The sequence below is a fragment of the Bufo gargarizans genome, chromosome 2, assembly GCF_014858855.1.
Source record: "Bufo gargarizans isolate SCDJY-AF-19 chromosome 2, ASM1485885v1, whole genome shotgun sequence".
In the NCBI taxonomy this organism is placed as follows: Eukaryota; Metazoa; Chordata; class Amphibia; order Anura; family Bufonidae; genus Bufo; species Bufo gargarizans.
In genome coordinates, this window is record NC_058081.1 from 536,915,740 (window position 1) to 536,939,746 (window position 24,007).

The 24,007-nt window shown below is 41.6% G+C and overlaps 1 protein-coding gene across 1 annotated transcript in view; it reads left to right on the forward strand.

Moving 5' to 3' along the window:
- Positions 1-18,945, forward strand: part of LOC122926633 (G-protein coupled receptor family C group 5 member C-like) — a 32,115-nt gene extending 13,170 nt beyond the window's left edge. Inside the window, exons 2-4 of the mRNA XM_044278067.1 lie at positions 5,727-6,786; positions 12,530-12,594; positions 15,857-18,945. Of these exons, the coding sequence (XP_044134002.1) occupies positions 5,739-6,786; positions 12,530-12,594; positions 15,857-15,931 (1,188 nt within the window). The 5' untranslated portion in view covers positions 5,727-5,738 and the 3' untranslated portion in view covers positions 15,932-18,945. The remainder of the gene's footprint in view (positions 1-5,726; positions 6,787-12,529; positions 12,595-15,856) is intronic.
- The last annotated feature ends 5,062 nt before the right edge of the window (positions 18,946-24,007 follow it).

The following is a 24,007-nucleotide window of genomic DNA, read 5'->3' on the forward strand; positions in this document are numbered from 1 at the left end:
TGAAAATATGTCATATTCTAGGTTCTTCAAAGTAGCCACCTTTTGCTTTGATTACTGCTTTGCACACTCTTGCCATTCTCTTGATGAGCTTCAAGAGGTAGTCACCTGAAATGGTCTTCCAACAGTCTTGTAGGAGTTCCCAGAGATGCTTAGCACTTGTTGGCCCTTTTGCCTTCACTCTGCGGTCCAGCTCACCCCAAGCCATCTTGAGTGGGTTCAGGTCCGGTGACTGTGGAGGCCAGGTCATCTGGCGCAGCACCCCATCACTCTCCTTCATGGTCAAATAGCCCTTACACAGCCTGGAGGTGTGTTTGGGGTCATTGTCCTGTTGAAAAATAAATGATGGTCCAACTAAACGCAAACCGGATGGAATAGCATGCCGCTGCAAGATGCTGTGGTAGCCATGCTGGTTCAGTATGCCTTTAATTTTGAATAAATCCCCAACAGTGTCACCAGCAAAGCACCCCCACACCATCACACCTCCTCTTCCATGCTTCACGGTGGGAGCCAGGCATGTAGAGTCCATCCGTTCACCTTTTCTGCGTCGCACAAAGACACGGTGGTTAGAACCAAAGATCTCAAATTTGGACTCATCAGACCAAAGCACAGATTTCCACTGGTCTAATGTCCATTCCTTGTGTTCTTTAGCCCAAACAAGTCTCTTCTGCTTGTTGCCTGTCCTTAGCAGTGGTTTCCTAGCAGATATTCTACCATGAAGGCCTGATTCCTCTTAACAGTTGTTCTAGAGATGTGTCTGCTGCTAGAACTCTGTGTGGCATTGACCTGGTCTCTAAACTGAGCTGCTGTTAACCTGCGATTTCTGAGGCTGGTGACTTGGATGAACTTATCCTCCGCAGCAGAGGTGACTCTTGGTCTTCCTTTCCTGGGGCGGTCCGCATGTGAGCCAGTTTCTTTGTAGCGCTTGATGGTTTTTGTGACTGCACTTGGGGACACTTTCAAAGTTTTCCCAATTTTTTGGACTGACTGGCCTTCATTTCTTAAAGTAATGATGGTCACTTGTTTTTCTTTACTTAGCTGCTTTTTTCTTGCCATAATACAAATTATAACAGTCTATTCAGTAGGACTATCAGCTGTGTATCCACCTGACTTCTCCACAAACCAACTTATGGTCCCAACCTCATTTATAAGGCAAGAAACCTTATTAACCACTTATTAAACCTGACAGGGCACACCTGTGAAGTGATAACCATTTCAGGTGACTACCTCTTGAAGCTCATCAAGAGAATGCCAAGAGTGTGCAAAGCAGTAATCAAAGCAAAAGGTGGCTACTTTGAAGAACCTAGAATATGACATATTTTCAGTTGTTTCATTCTTTTTTGATAAGTATATAATTCTACATGTGTTAATTCATAGTTTTGATGCCTTCAGTGTGAATCTACAATTTTCATAGTCATGAAAATAAAGAAAACTCTTTGAATGAGAAGGTGTGTCCAAACTTTTGGTCTGTACTGTACATAATACAGACGAGTTACAAACTGGTACAGAAGGAGAGAGGACCCTGCCCACGAGGGATTACAATCTACAGGGATGCCTAACCTGCAGCCCTCCAGCTGTTGCAAAACTACAATTCCTAGCATGCCTAGACAGTCTACAGCTATTAGGGCATGCTGGGAGTTGTAGTTTTGCAACAGCTGGAGGGCCGCAGGTTGAGCACAAGGTATGGAGGAATGACACAGTAGGAGAGGGTAAAGCTGGTCATGGTGGTCTAGCAGCAGCAGGGTCACTGGTTATAGGCTTGTTTGAAGAGGTGGGTTTTCAGGTTTCTTTTGAAGGATTTTACTGTAGGTGAGATTCTGATATGTTGGGGTAGAGAGTTCCAGAGTATGGGGGATGCAGGGGAGAAATCTTGGAGGTGATAGTGGGAAGAGGTGACAAGAGGAGAGAAGGAGGTCTTGTGAGGATCTGAGTCATGTGAACAGATCCTGGTGTGGTGCATTTACTGTAAAAGAGACATCTCTCAAGAGATTGCATCTATAATTGCAGCAATGGGGTGAATGCAGTTTTTTTGTCTTTATTACTCTAATTATTTTTTACAAATGTATCTATTTATTTATTATTCTGTACAATTTATCATTTTTTGTTATTATTAATATTTATTTATATAGAAACATTTATTTATTATTTATATTTAGAATTAAGATTAATCATTATTGTTGTGTCAAGGAACACTTTTACTTATCCAAGCCATTCTGAGAATTTTTTATCGTGACACATTGTACTTCATGACAGTTATAAATTTGAGTCAATATATTTCACCTTAATTTATGAAAAAATCTCCAAAATGCAAATAAATTTCAATTTCTCTTCTTTTAAAACAGAAAGTGATACCCAGAGGCGTATCTATCGCGAGGCAAACAAGGCATTTGCCTGGGGCGGCACTTGCCAATGGGGCGGCAAAATGCCTTGTTTGCCTAGTTAGGTAACGTACACATCGATCCGATCCTTCACTATGCTGCTGCGAGCGGCAGCATCGCCGGCGCCGCATAGTGAAGGAGTGACTTACTTCCTCCCTCCTCCTCCCGACCCCAGGTGTTTCCTGAATTTTTACCTACCCGGCCTTGCTACCCACGTCACTTCCAGTAGTGACGTGGGAGGTGCGTCTCTCCCCACCGCTCCTGACTGGCTCTGCTGGGGGTTTGTCGGCGCAGGCGTGGAGGATTCCCCCGTAGCAGAATATTCCAGCCAACTGCGCATGCGCCGAGCCGGGAAAAGTCTGTCCAGACCGGCTCCCTCCTCACACACCGTCCGTCAGACTCATAGAACAGAGTTGGCCACTTTGCCTGACTCCTGGCCTACCCTGCGAGGAATGTCCAGATCCAGGACCAGGTCCAGACAGAGGAACAAACAGGAGTGAGTGAGACGAGAGAGTTAAAAAGCAAATAGTGCACGTGCACAGTGAGAGTGAGACATAAATAAAGGTGGTATGATGTCAGACTGTCTATGGTGGCCCTGGCCTCTCCTTGAGGCTGCCCCATACAGACTGGGGCAGCCTCAAGGAGAGGCCAGGGCCACCATAGTCAGTCTGACATACATACCACCTTTATTTATGGGGGCAGTCACAAGGAGACACTAAACTGTATGGGGGCTTCCACAAGCAAATAGTGCACTCTGCACTGTGTCATAAATAAAGGTGGTATGTCAGACTGTCTATGGTGGCACTGGCCTCTCCTTGAGGCTGCCCGTCTGACGGACGGGATCTCACAGGCTCACAGGGATGGCAGCCACAATGCCTAAGGAAGGCATCTGGCTGGCGTCCAAGCCATCGGGTCCCCGTCACAGCAGCTTGGGGACCTGATGGACACCCGGGACCCGTGAGGATACCGCACATGCTGCTGACTGTGGCAGTGCAAGGGTTAATGCACCGGCATCAGTGTTTTCATAGCAGGGGTCCGGCTATCAGTGACTGCTGGACCCCTGCAGCTGATTGGGCGGGCGTAGCTCCTGTGCCTGCCCGATCAGCACACCGTAGCTGTATGGCGCTGGTATTTCAGACCCAGTTGTATCTTATGGGTTAATCAATGATTATATGTACCCAAAATGGTGCATTAAAAACTATAACTATTCCTACAAAAAAAAAAAAAAAGCCCTCATACAAGTACATTGATGAAAAAAATAAAAAAAAGTTATAGCTTTAGGAAAGCGATGATAACAAAAAAAATAATTGCGTGGTCACTAATAACTATCCTGGTACAATTTTGTTTTCTCCAGGAAAAATAAGGAAATTGCCTACAAGTTTATTGGCCTAGTGAGTGGGAGTGCACAGGAATTCTGTACTGAGGCACTTCTTAGAGGCTTTGTGAGAAACATAAGAAGTGAAGGAGAAAGTGAAATAATAACAGCCCAAAAAATAGGACGGCTTTTTCAGAAAGCAGTAGGGAGATGTAAAAACCTGTGTTGAGACTGAAACCTGCACTGAAAATCTACACTGAAAATCCCCACAAAGGAAATTTCCATGTTTGTTCAGAACTGTTTCTAAGGAAAATCACAAATCTGGTTTGTACAGTATTTGGGAGAAAAATCAGCAAAATCACAAACAATAGGACAAGCTGGCTCCAATTTCCTAATCCTAAAGATGTGGTAAGCTTAGACAGGCTGCCTAGACCTGCACCACATTTATCACAGTGGTTCAGGCTGGGTGATAAATGTGGGGCAGGGACAGACACTTTTCTCTAGTTGGCTTACCGTGAAACTGATTTTTCTTGGAATTAATCCAAAATGTTGGTGCAAAAAAGTGCAAGTTAGACACGCCCACTTTCCCATGCAGCACCATCCGCTTTCAGCTAAGCTCCACCCACTTGCCAAGCTTGATGGAAAAAAGTGTAAAAACCCTAGATGCACTAAATTGCATTAGTTTGTGCCATTTTTTTAGATAGATTTTTGGTGCAGACAAATCAGTAAATATAGTCATATACATGGAGTTTAAATGTTTATCAGATTTGCACAATATAAACAATATTTTTACATAAGTATACAAATCTTATGGACATTGTGAGGGAGACTTATTAAGCACCCGCATTGAAATAGTTGCACAAGATATTCAAATTGTTTCGCAAGCCGCATTTTTCACCTAGATTGCCTTTTTATACTACGCTTGCCACTTTTTAAAAAGGTGGGCAGGAGGAGGTGGACCCTAGGAGAACCAACACATTACAGTTTAGAAAACTGCGTAAATTATACCGTCAATCTAAGCCACCTCCTAGCTGGAGTAGGTTTCAGTTCTGCTACATGGATTCCCCAAGATGTACTACACTTAATAGGAGGGGTGCACCTCCTAATTATTGCACCACAACTGATGCCAGTGGACCACAGATTAAGACCGGCTTATAAAATGCCAGTCTTTATAAAGGTCTCCCTTTGTGAATTTTGTACTCACTGTATAGGACCATTCAAAAGACAATTTTTTTTTTCAGCACCCAATCCGAACTATGTGGATCGGATGTAAACCCATCAACATGTCTTCCGCAGCCACGAAAAAAAAGATAAAACATCTCCTGTTCTACCATAGGGCAGGACGTTCCGATCCACAAAATGCGTGTTTTGCGGATCTGAAATTTGCAGTCTGTAAAAACGGATACAGTCATGTGAATGTACAATAGCTAATGAGATAGTACTTTGGCTAAGGAACATATTGAAATGAATACAAATTTTACAGAAGTAAAAAGGGTTGAAAGGGATAAAAATTTATTTAAAAAAACGCCACATTAATATACAATCTATTTAGCAAAACAGTAGTCTGATATCAATATACCCATAACAGGCTGTACTGTACAACTCACAGGCGGGGCTTGGTTAAAAGATTATCAGGAAATGTTTTATGTGAAATATAAGTTGTATGTACATTTGCAGTATATACACCTTGAAATTCTACCTCAGAAACATATCACGAAATGAACTATTGTCGCCACGAAATCAGTCTACCGACTGAAAAGAACAAACGTGTTGCTGTGAATAGAGAAGTTTCAGCCGGCAAGTGAAGTAGCATGAGGAGACTCCTACGTGTCCCTGACTGATCAGATATGGTCATGTAGCGATGTGGTCTGTAATGAAGGAATCTGTAGAAAGAAAATTACTATTAACCTTAGAGGTCAGGGATGGGTGAGTTTTGGGGGAGGGTAGAATGGCAAGCAGACTACATATACCCATGTCCTTGTTATACATACCTAAATGACAGAAGAACTAAAATGTTCCTTTTCTTCTTCTTTTAGAAACTCTTGGAGATGGCGCATACATATTACCTGCTCGTTTTCTGCTTGGTCTCTTGTATAAAGGGAGGACTTGCTCAGAATTCAACTCTGACACCAAACCTACCAAACTCTTCAGCATGGCCGGCTGGCTGTGGTCAGGATGTCAAATCTATTTACTTTGCTCTTTGTGACCTTACAGCTGCCTGGGGTATTGTCCTTGAAGCAGTGACCTCCTTAGGCATTCTATGTACAATAGTCTTAGGATTAATTTTTGTGGCACTTGCCCCTTCAGTCTCTCAGGATGCACGCAAGGGTACCCTAGCCCTTAACTTTCTGTTTATATTCGGGGTCTTGGGCTTATTTTCTTTAGTTTTTGCATTTATCATTGCACCCAGTCCCACAATCTGCATAGTTCGAAGGTTTTTGTTTGGCGTTTTATTTGCCCAGTGCTTTGCATGTCTGGTAGCACATTCGGTCAGGCTCAACTACCTGGCTCTTCAGAACAGAGGTCCAGGTGGTTGCATGGTGTTTCTCCTTGCAATTGGACTTTTCTTGGTAGAAGCTGTGATTAACGTGGAATGGCTCCTCATTACCGATGTGCGTCAAACGCTCCAACATACCGAGCCATGTAACATAACCAACCAAGATTTCGTGACAGCTTTAGTCTATGTCATGTTCCTCATTGTAGCATCGTTGGTAATCCCTTGCCCGGTGCTTTGTGGACACTACTTACAATGGAAACGTCATGGAAGACACATTGTATTGACAGCATTTTTCTCACTTCTCATCTGGGTAGCATGGATTGTAATGTACCTTTATGGAAATGAGAAGCTAGACCACTCATCATGGGATGACCCAGTACTGGCCATTGCTTTGGCATCAAATGCCTGGGTTTTTGTCATGTTTTATATTATTCCACAGTTAGTGGAAATGACAAGATCTGGATACAAATATAAAGATGATACCCTTAACATAATGAAGAGACTTTCTGATGCCACACAGTCCATAGTCCTGGAAAACAGAGCATTCTCTATGGATAATCTAGATGCAGCTGAGCATGTCAACTCTTGGCATGAACAAGGTAAGTTTACTTAGTATTGATTTAAAGAGGACCTGTAACCTTCCTGACATCTCTGTTTTAGTAACTTCTTGTGTCCTCTGGAGCATCTGTTTGTATAACTCTATCATGTGCCATTCCGTTATTATTCCTGCCAGTGTCAGACACCCCCCCCCCCCCCCCCCCCCCGAACTGGTAAACCCATCTGAGGCTTCCCAAGTAGTTACTACAACAGGCATGTCAGGACAGGTGAATATCTGTTCACAAAACAGAAATCAAAAGAAAACAAAATTGTTCCATTAAAATAGTATAGTCACTATTACATGTATTGGATCTCAGGCCATATTAAAAGAGCTTTCCACTCTTTAGATATGAATGAACTATCCTCCAGATTGGTGTGGTCTGACACATGTCACCCCACCCCACCCCACCTATAAGCTGTTTGCAACAGAAGCCATCAGAGGAAGCTAAACAGTGGACAGTGTAGGAAGCAGATAACTCTATCCAGTGTGAAGAGGCTGTGCCATCATACTACTACTCACTTGCCAACGGCTACTGCAAATAGATGAGCGATGGAGGAGCCGAGTGTCAGAGCCCCGCTGATCTGATAAGTCATCCATATAATGAAAGTGGAAATTCCTTTAATTGGCAATCCAAAAGAATTTAAAGGGAACCCGTCATGTGGATATTTGATTATAATCTAACTAATTATATACAATCATTAACCACTAAAAAGTACCTTAGATGTATTCACTTACTGGTGTGACAGATGGTCACCTCATAATATACACACAAAGATGCCGCATGCCACATGCTAATGAGCTGATTGGAATCCAGCGTGATGTCATTGAGTCCAGCGTATATTTAATTCAGAGCTATAGCCACTCCCCTGCCCACCTGCTGCTGATTCATATGGAAAATAACTGTCATGCAGCAGCAGGTGGGCGGGGAGAGTCAGCTCATGAATATTCATGACTCATCATTATGAGCTGGAGCTTTTCAATACAAGATGTTAGCAGATTGACTGGGTCAATTAAAGAACGTGACCCAGCATTTTGCTAAGCGAATCAGTCACTTATTTATGTTGCCCTTAGTTAGGACACCATAAAACTGGTGACAGGTTCCCTTTAAGGAGATGTGCTCTAAATAACAAACAAAGCCTTACGCATCGCACTGCATGTGGCGTCAAAATTGTTAAACAGCAAAATGTACAGAGAATAATACCACTGCATCAGTGAATGATCCTCTTTTTTTGTTTTACTGATTAGGAGAGTTTCCAGGGATCAGAACGTCACTAATAAATTCATTGACAGGCTAGCCAAAGATCGGAAGGCTCCTTTAATGCTACCAAGGTTGCCCATTTACATCCATATGGTTTGACTTTAGTTACATTACAACTTTGTTGCACAGTGCACCCACTGTTAGGGTCCATTCACACGTCCACAAAATGGATTCGGATTAATTTTCAATGGGGCCAGAAAAGATGTGGACAGCACACAGTGTGCTGTCCGCATCCACACTTCTGTTCCGCAAAAATAGAACATGTCCCTTTCTTGTCCGCAGACATGGACAAGAAAAGGCATTTCTATTAAAGTGTCGGCTATGTGCGGTCTACAAAATGGGGAACGCACGTGGCCGGTGTCCGAGTTTTGCGAATCCTCAAAACACTTACGGACGTGTGTATGGACCCTTAGTGATCTTTACGTAAATTTCTATAATATAAGTGTAACATCCCCCCCCTCCCCCCACAGGGCCGATCGTGTCCCAGGTTTTTAGGAATGCCAAGTGGTGCTGCGGCCTTATTAGTTTTGTGTGTGTGACGGTACTCCTACCTGGATACGATCATTCCCCAGGGTTAGGCTCTGAAGCAATATCGGGGAGAGTTGTAGGTGGAAAATAAGTTGAGTCCAGACTTTATAAGTTCAACAGCTTTACTTGGATAAACTTGCATCCAGACAATACTTGGTCTTTCTCTTGGCTCCAGCAGGTTTTGGGGTAAACTGGCAGGCAAACTTGGATATTATGCTTTCTCTCTCTGCTGTGCTAAGCTCAGCTTTAGTTTGGTAGCTGGACTTTATGACTGTTCTGGTACCTTTTGAGCGGGCGATTTTGGCTGTTGACTCCCTCATGACACTCTGTCTGTATCTGTAAGGAGTCATGGTGCTCTATGAGCTGCTTCTATTGGGAGATTCCTGCTGCAGGAGGGGCAGCCATTCCCCTCACTGCACCATCTTGACTTGTCTCCTTCCAACACTAGACTCGGCTAGACCACAATTACAACTCAACTGACTATAGCTTCCTGCAACCCCTCCCTTAATAGGAAGCAGGGATAGCCCACTTCTGCCCAAAAGGGGGAGAATGGAATGGTTAGTTCCATTCTGTCTAAATATCTCTCTCTCCCAGATACACTGTCATCTGTTGGTGAACCAGGCACATTACATGAACATAACAGTTTCATAGCAATACTATTAGTGCACAGTAGCAAAGGACCTGAAAATAAATACACAGATGACATACTTGGTTAGCCATTAGAGCCATTAGAGTAGCAGGGTGTAGGAATGGTAGTGCCTCTCTGGGCCACTACATAAGCTGTCCATACAAATTAGTGATTTGGGGTATTTCAAAATGCTGCATTCATGGCCTCTATTCTGCAGGCTTGCCTCCATCTCCACTACTAAATAAACATGGACGACATATGACTAGCTTTATTTCTTCCATATGGTTTCCGATTACCTGGGCTCCTACGACATAAATAAATCACTATGCCCTTTCTGTGGGTTTTCATGATCCTTTCTAGTAAATTATTATTTACTACCTGTTAATAAATTAACTACTAATTAAACTACACATATTACTGTCCTAATGTATTCAGTAATTTACTAATTGCTAATTTTCAGATATCATCATTATTTTGCAGTCTACTAAATATTTCACATAGGGTTTAAAATGTCTACTACTTATTTGAGGTCAAAATAAAAAAATATTCCTACAATGTAATTATACATAATTGACAAAGAAGCAACATGGTAAAATTATAGTTTTTCCTTATTACTGTGATGGCAGGAGGGAAGCATTTTCATACCTATTGACATTAAACAATAAAAAGCTGACAAAATTGTTGCTGTTAATTGTAGTTATTCTAGAAGACAGTTGTAGAAGGATGCCATTTTATAGGCTAGCAAAGCATAGAGGGGTTTTCCCACTACTCAAATCAGGACCCAACAGCCCGACCCCTAACAATCACAAGAACTGGGGTTCCCGATTCCCCATGTGTGAATCGGGTGACCACTGCTCCATTCACAAAGAAACAAAAGTCAGCTAACCCTGTCCATTAGTGTCTATCTTGACTAATGCCTGGAGAAACGCGTGAGACCTTCATATGTACAGAGACAAAAGATCCCCAGCACTCTACGTGGATGGATAAAAATAAACTTTTATAGTAGATATACACACAAGGACATAACCCACCATAGAATTAGTTTACATGTTTCGATCAAAGTGACGCATTACTCATGGCATATATCTACAAGTAAGATCACACTTTGATCGAAACGAGCAGGCGAATTCTATGGTGAATTATGTCCATGTGTGTATATCTACTATAAAGGTATGAATTCACTCTAATGGGACTGATGGAGGATAGCATTTTGCGCTATCTTTGACAGTACCATTGAAGAGAATGGAGCAGTGGTCATCCATATACACCACTGTTACAGTCATACAGGGGAATCAGGGACCTACTTCTCTTGATCGGTTGGAGGCCCAGCAGTCAGACCCCCATCGATCACACATCATATCAATATCCTGTGTGAGAAGACTCATTTAATGCATTTATAAATTATAACACTTGTGCTGCTAGCCACAAATAACAGATTTTTCAAATTTGCTGTAATCCTGCATCCTGTAATTCACAAAGTATCACATTTTGGCACATAACTACAGGGTGGGCCATTTATATGGATACACCTTAATAAAATGGGAATGGTTGGTGATATTAACTTCCTGTTTGTGGCACATTAGTATATGTGAGGGGGGAAACTTTTCAAGATGGGTGGTGACCATGGCGGCCATTTTGAATCCAACTTTTGTTTTTTCAATAGGAAGAGGGTCATGTGACACATCAAACTTATTGGGAATTTCACAAGAAAAAGTTATTTACAACTTATTTACAAGTTTCTGACCACTTATAAAATGTGTTCAATGTGCTGCCCATTGTGTTGGATTGTCAATGCAACCCTCTTCTCCCACTCTTCACACACTGATAGCAACACTGCAGGAGAAATGCTAGCACAGGCTTCCAGTATCCGTAGTTTCAGGTGCTGCACATCTCGTATCTTCACAGCATATGCATTGTTTTTCTTGTGAAATTCCCAATAAGTTTGATGTGTCACATGACCCTCTTCCTATTGAAAAAACAAAAGTTGGATTCAAAATGGCCGACTTCAAAATGGCTGCCATGGTCACCACCCATCTTGAAAAGTTTCCCCCCTCACATATACTAATGTGCCACAAACACCATTCCCATTTTATTAAGGTGTATCCATATAAATGGCCCACCCTGTACAATATAAAATCAGATACTATTGGGGCTACTTTGAAAACAATCTATGGTTTGATATATGTTCATATTAAATAAATAATAAATAGTTATAATTATTATTATAAATACTAATTACTATTAGGCCTCATGCACACGACCGTTGTGTGCATCCGTGTCCGTTCCGTCATTTTATATAGGCCTCAGTTTTTTCTCCGCATCCGTGATTCCAGCCCGTCAAAAAAATATAACCTGTCCTATTCTTGTCAGTGGAAAACTGAGGACGGACCCATTCAAGTCAATGGGTCCGGCAAAAAAAAAAACGGATGTACAACTGGTATGTCATCCGTGTCCGTTTTTTTCTACAAGACCTTGGTGCAATAAAATTACACTTTTCATTAACCTTCCTTTTTTTTCCCCCTGTCAGACAAAAAAAAAAGGAAGACACAAGGAAACACAACTGAAGCAAAATCGAACACGGACCACTGAAGCCAAATCACTGACAGTGAAAATTCACTGTTGTGTGCATGAGGCCTTATTGTCATAAATGACACAATTATGTTAGAGGACAAATGGCAGCCTGGTGATAATTGCTCTGATCAGAGATTTTATATTTGTTAAAGGGATTGCCTCAATTCAGCAAAAGGCATTTATCATATGATGGTCCATATCGCCTCCTTTGCTGGCTTGATACATTTTTCCATCACATTATACACTGCTCGTTTCCAGGGGATATGACCACCCTGAAATCCAGCAGCGATGGCCGTGCTTGTATATAGTAGGAAAAAGTGCCAGGCTCTCTAGTTACCAGGGTTGTGAGAGTGGGGATAGGCACACATGCATGGCAGTTTCCATCCCGGCCACTTGTATCTGCACTGCAGTGGTGGCCGTAAACCCTGGAAACAAGCAGTGTATAATGTGATGGAAAAATAAATCAAGCCAGCAAAGCAGGCAACATGGATAATCACAATACATTAGTAAGTGCCTTGTATTAACTTTCTCTGCACCATAAATACCATTTGCTGAAGTGAGACAATCCTTTTAAAATAATTAAAGTTTTGGCTCCATATAATGCGCCTGAGGAAATCAATTCCGTTACTCTGATCTCTGTCTCACTTTAGAATCCGTCAAACATTTTTCCGATAATTCTTTGAATAGCCATACACTAGTTTATATTGATAATTACAGGATTGCACATTTGTCATTTTTGTTTTGTTTCTTCCTTTGTAGACAAACCAGTTTCTCCGTACAGTAATTTTACTGGACTGTATCCCACTCTACCTCTGCAACCTGGGGTAAGTTTCCACTAAATATATGAGGCTATAAAAGTTTATCTTTAGTTTGTTAGTATTTTAAAGGGTTTCTACCACTTCGGTGTCACATATTTAGCTGTCAGACACTAGCGATCCGCTAGTGTCTGCTCTGCCCAACCATCCTAATATAATTGCTTTTGGGGCAGCCGTTTTGCTAAAAAAAGAACTTTTATTAATATGCTAATGAGCCTCTAGGTGCTATGGGGGCGTCGTTAGCACCTAGAGGCTCCGTCTACCTTCAGAAACTGCCGCCGCCCAGCGCGTCCCTCCAGCCCGCCCATCTCCTCCTGAATGCGATCCTCCTTGTGAGCGTATGTATTCTGCGCATGCGCAGTGAATGTCTGACCGCTTCCTTGCTCAGACATCTCCACTGCGCCTGCGCGATGACGCCATAGTGCTCCGAGGAACAGGCGCAGTGGAGATGTCTGAGCAGGGAAGCTGTCAGACATTCACTGCGCATGCGCCGAATACAGGCGCTCACAGGAGGATCGCATTCAGGAAGAGATGGGCGGGCTGGAGGGACGCGCTGGGCGGCGGCAGTTTCTGAAGGTAGACGGAGCATGTAGGTGCTAATGACGCCCCCATAGCACCTAGAGGCTCATTAGCATATTAATAAAAGTTCTTTTTTTAGCAAAACGGCTGCCCCAAAAGCAATTATATTAGGATGGTTGGGCAGAGCAGAAACTAGCGGATCGCTAGTGTCTGACAGCTAAATATGTGACACCGAAGTGGTAGAAACCCTTTAAGTGTCTAAAATATCAAAAATTATAGCAAATCTGCAAGGACAGTATTTTGTAAAAGCACATAACCTGAATTGTGCTATGTGTAGATGTACGCTTATGTGGTAAGCAAAGCCCCTGCCATTATTTCCTATCCCCCACCAATGCGGGAAAATCTTAAAATCCGTAAAAGACTTCCTCACATGGATTAGCAGGGCCGATTTCAGCTTTTCTTCTGCCTACTGCTAAAGACATATATGGATGGACATTACATACAGTGCTACATACCTTTTATATGCAGTGAAGACTCCTCTGGTATAGTTGTTCTCTTTCCTTATCCTGTCCATTCAGCCCAGATAGCCATGACAAATTATTTTAGCCACATTTAGTCTCTGCAGAGTTTGCCACACAGCCATCTTAGTCTCCTCATTTCTCCATCAACCTCCTCCTGGCGCCCTTACAGTGTTATCCTGCTGCCACCTCCAATAATGTGCCCACTGTGCTCCCCAATGCGTCTAAATACTATACTTACAAAAAACTGAGACACACTGATAGTTCCCAAAGTGCTCCCAGAAGTCCAACCAATAGCAATATTTCTCTCCTAGAGTTCCCTCATTAGTAATAGTGCCTCCAATTACGATAATGCTCCCCAAAAGCGCCCCCATTTTTAGCAATGCCCTCCATATTGTGTCTAATAATAATGCCCCCACATTACCCCTAGTAGTAATAACGCCACAATAGTACCTTTAGTAGAAATAAGGCCCCCCTATAGTGTCCCCAATAGAAATAAGGCCCATTTATAGTGCCCCCAGAAGTAACAAGACCCCTCTATAAGGCAACCCTTTTTATAATATATTTATAATGCTCCAGTAATTATGATGCCTTCTGCAGTAGCCTTAGTATATATAAACCCCATTATGCCCTAACTAGTGCCCCCAGTATTTATAATGCTCCCCTGCAGTTCTAATGCTACCTGCATTATAATGCCCCCCCTTGTGTCCCCTGTATTATAATTTCCCAGATAGTGTCCCCTGTATTATAATGCCCCCCTTATTGCACTCTTTATTATAATGGACCCTTTATTGCCCCCTGTATTATAATGATTCATTTATGGTCTCCTTTATTATAATGGTCTCTTTATTGTCTCCTGTATTATAATGGCTCCTTTATTGACCCCTGTATTGTAATGGCCCCTATATTTTCCCCTGTAGTGCCTCCAATAGTGCAGACATATACAAAAAAGGTACTCACCTGACTACCATTCCTTGGTGCCATGTGTGATGCAAACCACAGGGCTCTTCCAGCTTGCAGCCTGAGTTGCCGCATTCATCATCACGACCGCCTGTGCCGGATCTCAGGTGGCACAATGGCATAGTGACAAATGCAGGAGGTCACAATGATGTCATTGTGGCCTCCTGCACCATTCTATTGCCTTGCAGGCCTATGAGACTGAACAGGGGGGACAAAATCTATAGACTTGCGTGCCGAACTATAAACTGCCATTCTCAGAGGCAGGTCAGCCACTGCCTGAGACAAAATGCTCATCTTGCCTCATGGAAGTAGGCCTACAATCACATCCATGTTGTACAGATCCATAATATTGCACCCATGGTAATATATAGACCCATACTTACATACAGACACTGTCATTTCAACAATCTTTGCATAAATCAATAGTACAGGTGAATATAACAAACTCTATCCTATAGCTTATCAGAGAAAAATGTCTCTTTCTCCCGGTCTTACATTGACATTCTCTGCTAAATCCATCTTTAGACACACCAGCTCCCCTCTCCACAGACTAAAAGTCTATGGAGAGGGGAGGGGGATGAGGTGGAAGGAAGTGCAGAGAGACACACACAGACATTCTACTTATAGAAGTCTATAGAGAGGGTAAAGATAAGGAAAGGGGGGCTGGTAGAGGAAAAAAAGGGCATTTTAACTGATAACATATATTACAAATTTTCTTTTATTTACCTGTACTACTGATTTATACAAAGTTTGTAGAAAGCAATGTGACCACGTCTGTGTTCATCTGAGGTTATATGGAGTTTTCCTCATTGATCTATATGGAGTTCATGAGAAAATAATTGTTCATTTGTGTACTGTATTATGGAAGTACCATTTGGTGCTACATGGAGTACATAAGGCTCCAAAAAATAGAACTTCAAGAACTCCATGTGCCTCTATACAGTCTCCGTGTACATGGGCTTGCCATTTGCATAAGGCCTAGTAGGGTAAGGCAGATGCAGAGAAACCACATATATCAACAGAATCTTGTCAATGAGTAGATGAAAACATATATACAGATGGCCATCACAGCAGCCTCTCCTCATCTATACAGGTCCTGCAAATGATGGCTTCAGGGAATTTCATTTCCCTGTACTTGCTTCCTCTGTTACCAAAATAGCTCCTATCATATATAGAGCAGGTCAGGTAATATAAATATAATTGAAATTGTATGTGATATTTCATATTTATTTTCTGTTTTTTTCTACTCTTGAAAAAAAAATCCCCATTCCCAGGACATGGAAACTGTAAGCCATATACCAATACATCTACCACGGATTTCAAAGGAACCTTGGCGTTACCATCTGTGATACATTGACACTTGAGATACATTGACAGTATAGAGCTACAGACGAGAAGGACACTCCATCATCTCATGCTATAGAAGAGTTCACTCTGATAAACTGCAGAAAAAGACTTGTAGGTGTAACCAAGGACCAATCCAGACATAATGAACTTTAATACACATTTCTCTATCCTTTTTCTCCAGGGATATGAATATTTGATAGGACTGCATTACATTTTAATCATTGTTACTGTGATGTACTATTTTTTACTTGCCGTCCCCCGGAGCCTTCATTAACCAAACTGGTAACAATTCAGAAGAACAAACGTTTGCTGACTGCACACAACGCAGCAAACATCCAGTCATTTCCGGTCACTGACCTGGGAGGTGTTGAATTAAATGCACTGGCACTAAAGTTACCACATATTGGTGGAGTGCAAAGTCAATCAACTGTCTCATATGCTGACGATCCAGTGAATCAGCTGTCTTTCAATTTAACGCTAAAAGTCTACAAAGTAGATTTTTGAATATTGATTGTTTTCTTGTCTTGTGAATAAAGGTGGATTTAGATGATCCAATAATCGTCCAGATTATCGGGAACGACCATTCCTGCGAACGCTTGTTCCCGATAATCTGGCTATCTAAATGTGCTGCTGATCACCCGATGAACATGCAAAACAGCGATCTGCTGACCAGAAACAATGATTCTGTATGAATTCTGTAAATAAATTGGTCTCTTTCACTGTGCGAGCAGCCAACTGTTGGGAAGGAACGCTTCCTTCCCAACATTCGGCCACTCCATTGGCCCATCTAAACCACCCTTAAGCATGATGAGCTTTAATGTAATCATTTGTAATTGTGTTATTTTTCATGTACAATGACCACTCCACCCTGATTTATCTAATGGGAAGGTCACTCAATATACAGTGCCCTTAAAGATTTATTGTCTTTTTGGACATTTGTCACACTTAAATGTTTCAGATTATGAAGCTAATTTAAATATCAAGGATAACCTAAGTAAATAAAAAAAATGCAGTTTTCATATGATGATTTCATTTATTAAGGGAAAAAAGCTATCCAAACCAACCTGGCCCTATGTGAAAAAGTACTTGCCCTCTAAACCTAATAACTGGTTGTGCCACCCTTGGCGGCATCAACTGCAATCAAGCGTTTGTGATAACTGGCGGTTAGTCTTTCACATCTCTGTAGAGGATTATTTGCCCACTCTTTGCAGAATTGTTTTAATTCAGCCACATTGGAGGGTTTTCGAGCATAAACCGCCTGTTTAAGGTCCAGACATTGACTAGGCCACTCCAAAACTTCCAATTAGTTTTTTTTCAGACATTCAGTGGTGGACTTGCAGGTGTGCCTCTGATCAATGTCCTGCTGCAGTACGCTTGAGCTTAAGGCCAGAAACTGATGGCTAGACATTCTCCTTCAGGATCTTCTGGTAGAGGGCAGAATTCTTGGTTCCATCAATTACAGCAAGTCGTCCAAGTTCTAAAGCAGCAAAGCAGCCCCAGACCACCACACTACCACCATGTTTCACTGTCGGTATGATTTTCTTTCTCTGAAATGCTGTTTTATTTTTACTCCAGATGTAACAGGATGCATACCTTCCAAAATATCCCACTTTTGTCTCATCAGTTCAAAGAATATTTTCCCAAAAGGCTTGGGAATTATCAAGATTTTTAGTAAATTTAAGACGGGCCTTTGTGTTCATTTTGTTCAGCAGTGGTTTTCGACTTTGAACTCTCCCGTGGATGCCATTTTGCCCTGTCTTTTTCTTATTGTTGAAGCATGAACACTGACCTTAACTGAGGCAAGTGAGGCCTGCAGCGCTTTAGATGTTGTTCTGGGTTCTTTTGTGACCTCCTGGATGATCCTGGATTGATGCGCTCTTGGAGTTATTTTGGTAGGCCAGCTACTTCTGGAAAGGTCCACCACTGGTCTATGTTTTCTCCATTTCTGGATAATAGCTCTCACTGTGGTTTGCTGGAGTTCCAAAGCCTTAGAAATAGATTTGTAAACTTTTCCAAAGTGAGAAATGTCAATTACTTTCTTTCTCATGTGTTCTTGAATATATTCAGATTGGGGTATAATGTGTTGCTTTTTGAGATATTTTAGCCTACTTCATATGGTCAGACAGGTTCTATTTAAGGGAATTCTTGATTCTACAGGTCCAGTAGTAATCAGGCGGGGTCGTGGCTAGTGAAATGGAACTCAGCTTTCCAAAAACTGTGGTTATTCGCAATTAATTCATGGGGGGGGGGGGATTATTTATACATAGGGCCAAGTTGTAAAAACTGCTTTTAGTATTTACTCAGGTTACCTTTGTCTGATATTCAAGTTTGATAATCTGAAACATTTAATTGTGATAAATGTGCAAAAAAAAAAAAGAAATCTGTAAGAGAGCAAATACTTTTTTAAAGCACTGTGTCACTGCCATTATGCCTTCCTGTGGTATGTTTACATTGGGCAGAATTCATAATGTCCCTGTAGTAGCTGTGAATGCTGCACTGAGACTGCTTTATCAGATCTTACAAATGGAAAGTAAAATGCAAAAGGGGTTGCGGAATTCAGGAAACCCCAGCTAAAAGACAGCCACAACAGTACGCAGTGCATCCAAATCATAAAAAAATACTTTATTTGTTATGCAGATGAGGGTTTAAGTGCACCAAGAGGCATGGTGAGTACTGGAAAGACGAGGAGCTGAGGTGCAGCGTGGGGCTAGACCCTGCCCTTGAAGCCCTCATTTGCAAAAAGAATAAAAGTCTGTTTCTCTGTTATGTCGCCCGCAACAATTTATGGACAAAAGCAGCCTTGCCTGGAATCATTTTAAACAGCATGATCAACCATGTCAGGCAGTATGCCTGGTTAAATAGGGTTGAGCCTGCTGAGAAGTGATCTTTAAATGCAGATGATAATCTGGATGATATTGATAATTGTGGCTTTAATGCTACAGGATTTATTATTTGTAAAAATAATTGTCTCCTTTAAATCAGAATTATAATAATAAATAAAAGACACGTCATGTTACCCACGACTCACTTCTTTTCTGATTGGCTGCAGCGGTCACAAAGTGTAAGTAGTTCAGCTAATCAGTGGCAGTTTGAAGCAGACATACAGTACATAGTGCTAACTGTAACTGCTGAGGTACCACTTCTCAGCCTTCTTCTCATCTCCCTGCATATACTATTCTAATGAATGTGCTGTTTTACAGGTAAACTGTATTTATTGGATCTGATTTATCAAAACTATCTAAAATAAAACCTGTTTGTTACCCATAGCAAAACATCCCAACCCAGCTTTCATTTTACCAGATCAGCTTAAGAAATGAAAGCCGAGCTCTGATTGATTGATAGACCCCTATTCTCCACCCCATCGTATTGAGTAGTAAGTTCTGTCAGTGTGGGTCTACTGTGGGTTACACTACGTCAGTAGAAGGGTATTGAGTAGTGGATGCTCCCGGTGTGGGTGTGCCTTGTTCTCTGGGTCAGCCATATTATATATTGTAAAAACAATAAAGCAACATGCTGAAGGGAGTCCACATCTTCTGCCCTAGGAGAATTTTCATCCTGAAATTGTTTCTGCATTTGAATGTTTTTTATGAAAAAATGAAAGAAATGACCCAAGAGTTTTCTAGAGCCCACAGTATTTTTTGCACAATGGGCATACAGGGGACAGAGATGGCACACAGGGACAGAGTGGTGACATACCCAAGGGGCAGTGCTGGCACACACAGGACAGTGGTGGCATACCCAAGGGTTAGAGTGATGGCATATTAGGGGATAGGGTTTTCTAGAGGCCTTGGCATTTTTTTCACACAACATACTTTAATGCTGGTATAGATTTTAAGCAGAAATTGGAGCCTTTTAGGTCTTTAGAGGATTTCCAAGATTTATCCTCTAATTGTGAAAAGTCTATAATAAAAGCTGATACACAAAAATATCTTAAAATGTTGGATGATTATTAAGTTAAAGTCATTTTTTGAGGCATTTTTATATTATTGAATTATACTCATTTTGAATTATACCCGTTTCTCTGTACATACCCGAAATGCTCTAGGAGCAGCCTCTGGATGTTCTCTTTTCCGTCAGTTGGGGAGCTGACAGGCTCCTTATCTATGCTCTCTGACAAAATAAGCACTCATTATAGCTCAGTTCTTATCTTACTGATAAGAATGTGGTATAAATAAGTGTTTTTGACCTCTTAGTAGTTTAGATATAAGGTTTATTAATGACCGGCACAAAGTAAAAGTACTGGTCACAGGACAAAGGATCATATATATATATATATATATATATATAAATGATAACATTACATATAAGAATGGTCCATACAGAATCAGCCACTATCCTCAACGCCCAAGGCAAAATCTAATATCTCTCATGATAGACCCCTAATACCTATATCCTGGGTCTGGCATAATTACCCCCGCTGTTTCAAAAGGAATTGGATACCCGAAATTCTCTTGGTATTTTAAATAAGAAAAAAAACTTAATATAAAAAACAATGTCATCCTGACAAAATGTTATCTATGAAACATACTGTAAGAATTATGTCACAAATGCTCACCTGAACTGAGGAATCGTCTAGGCCTGGAAGGTAGGTAAGGCTACTTTAACACTAATGGCAGCCTTTTCTGGCGGGAAACAGCCTGCCGGATCCGTGCTAGTGCACAGTGACGCCGGAAATCCGGGTCCGGTTGCCTTTGCATGTTTGCCGTGCTGCTGCTAGTGTGAAACTAGCCTAAGGAGTCCAATGGCTGACACAATCTGGAATAGTGGAGTAACAGAAGCAAGCAGTGTCAAGTAACAGTCCGGGTTGGTAACAGGTAAACACAACAATTTAGGATTAGGCAGAAGAGTGGTTAGGTAACAATCCAAGTTCAGTACACAAGTAAACACAGCAGTTTAAGATGACGCTCAGAAGCTAGATAGAGGCAGGAAGCACAATAATCTGGCAAGCAGGGAGCGGCAAGGTCTCTTTTATATACAGCGGTGGACTGGGAACGGAAAGTGGCCCTGGAAAAAATACTAAAGTGGCCCTGTTTTGTAGTCGGGTCCAAATTGATGGAAGGCAGGGCCAGCCGATACCATATTGTGACACATTATACCACCCCAACAGAGCCAAATACCACAGTCCAACAAAAAATACTGCATAAACTATATCAGCAAAAAATTCCACTGGCTGGCTGTGAGGAGAGCTCAGGCGGCCCCCTGGGAAATTTCCCTGTAAGGTCTATGGCCAATCTGCCCGTTTACTGTATATAGGACATTCCAAGCTGTGGCTGATTAGGCAAAATGAGCAGAGATTATCCAAGACTAGGAAACTATTCACTAGGTTCAGGAGTAAAGCTGTCCTGAGTAGCCGGTAGCTCAATGAGCAAGACTGCCGCCTGGGACACAGGAGTTTCCTGGTTCGATGGACATGCGGAAAGGTGCCAAATGTCATCCGCAATTGCAGATCCACAGGAAATAGAAAAAATTATGATTATGGCATCTTTTGATGTGGAGAAACTCATAGTGCTCATCCATGAGCGCCCAGCCCTATAGGACACCAGAGCTGAGATGTACCATGATCGCATTTGATCGCATTAGAAAAGACCGCTCGTGGGAAGAAGTTGGGAAGGACCTCAGCATCAGTGCAAAAGAAAGAAAAAATTTGTGAGTATATAATTTTATTAAAAAGTATGTGTATTTTAAATAGCTTCATACACAGATCCATGGAGCACAGTCCGTGTAAACCCGGCCTGCCGTGCTCCTGAATGCACGGCGTCATTGGTTGCTATGACGCCGTGCGCTCCTGCACTCATCAGCACGGCAGGCTGGGTTTACACGGACCATGCTCCACAGATGCGAGTGTGCCTTATGGTCCGTGAGTGGGCCGTATGTCCTAGAACGGCATAGATAGTGTACTTTTGAGTGATACAGTACTTTATATGCTCATTTGCACATATTCTATGCTTCTTCGTGACTGAGGCCAATTCACTTTTGTGTAAATATTGTCAATTATATATATTTTGTGCAAGAGGCCTAGTTAGAAAATGTCTTGCATAGCATACAATATAAATTCCCTTTCTGCAATGCATAACTTATTACATAGCAAGAGATGAACATGTAAAAAAAAACAAAAAAACTTTAATAACCATATTTTTGATTCTATATTTCTAAATTTCTTAGATGTAAATTGATAATAGGCCTCTTTCACAGAATTGATTATTAGGGCTCATGGAAATGGCCGTTGAGGAGTCCTTCAGTGCATTGGGGAAGGCCATATGTGGCCCGCAATATGGCCACAGCCGTGCAAAGGCCATGTGCATGAGCCCTAAAACTAGAAGGATGTTTGTATCAGCCCTCATGCACACGACCATATGCCCTCTGAGACACATGGTCCGTGAGCAGGCCGTATGTCACAGAACAGCATTGATTGTGTGCACGTGAGCAAAATTTCACTTAGGCTACTTTCACACCAGCGGCACGGAACAGCCTGCCGGATCCGCCCTGACGCTAGTGACCGTGTGCCCCCGGACTGCCGCTCTGTCCCCATTGATTAGAATGATGGCAGAGTTCCTGCCGGAGGTCCTTGCCACTAGTTTGAAAGTAGCCTTAGATTTTATATTCAAATTTTGCCTAGAAAATTTGTATTAATAATAATAAATTCTAATCAATTTTTTTTATTATTATCTTTTCAGTACAACAAATAAAAAAAAACTGGTACACATGCCGGGACCAGTTCCGCAGGGAACTTAACGCTAAGCAGAGGAGCAGTGACGGTGGAATAAAAAAAACTAAAAAAAACAGTATATGTACACGCAACAGCTGCAATTTCTTAAACAAATAATGAAAATAAGAACGTTAGTAATTTTTATATTATATTTTTAATATTTAAATACATTTTTATATAAAATAATTTAATAATATATATTTTTTTTTTACAGAACTGTTGACAACCTCTCAGAAGGTGGTACTTCTCAAGCACCGTCCACTGAAGTGGAGGAAAGACAAGCACCGTCCACTGAAGTGGAGGAAAGACAAGCACCGTCCACTGAAGTGGAGGAAAGACGAGCTCCGTCCACTGAAGTGGAGGAAAGACGAGCGCCGTCCACTGAAGTGGAGGAAAGACAAGTTGAGGATGAACACCAGGAGGCCTCAGGGGAAGCATCCTTTTCACATGCACTGCAGCCTTCGGAACAAATTGATATAAATCAAGAAGCTGTAGAGCCAATCCCTGAGGTCAGCCCAGTAGCAGCAGCTGCACCAGTTTGCCGTTCATCTGGCAGACGAGGGCGACGTGTCATGGTCGATTCTGGTTTAGATCTTCGAGGCTAGATTGATACTATGGTACTCGAATATCCAAACTGGAATCAATCTGACGGCAAGGAAGAATTAGCTTTAAAAGTGATAGCTCCTTCTTTGCGTCGTGTGCCAGATGAACGGCAAATGCGGTGCCTTTCAACTCTTGCGCTGGTGATCGGTCAGTTTGCAGGGCCTCAGGAGCCACATCACGTAGTTAATAATATCGAAAAATCAAGGATCAAATGCTTAATCTTGTTACCCCTCCTTCCCGTCTGAATTGTCCTGATCCCCCTATCACTAATACCTCTGGCCCTTTCATGAGGGAATTACACGATCTTAAAAAAAAAAAATGTTTATAATTTTTTTTTATATTGTTAATATGTTGTTTGTATTTTATATTTACAAAGTTTTAAATTTATAAAAGTATGTTTGTATGTAATATTGATGACCTATTATCTGTTTAGGTCATTATTATAAAAAAAAAGGCCTGATGCACACGAATGTTGTGTATCTGTTCCGTGCATTGGGGACAGCAATTTGTGCTGGTGATGTCCCCAAATGCTCATATCACTGGGTCTGCCTGGATGAAAATATGATGTTGTATACTTACCTTTTCTGCGTAGAAGTTTATTCTTAGTGGATTGCGGGCCTGATTACGTCTGGGTTAGTCCTTGTTCAAAGCTGAACTCAGACATATACCATTTTTATTAATAAAAATGGGACATTTTCATGTTTAGCTGTGAGGGCATACACAAATTTAAAATATAAAAATGATTATATAATTTTTTAAAGACAATTAG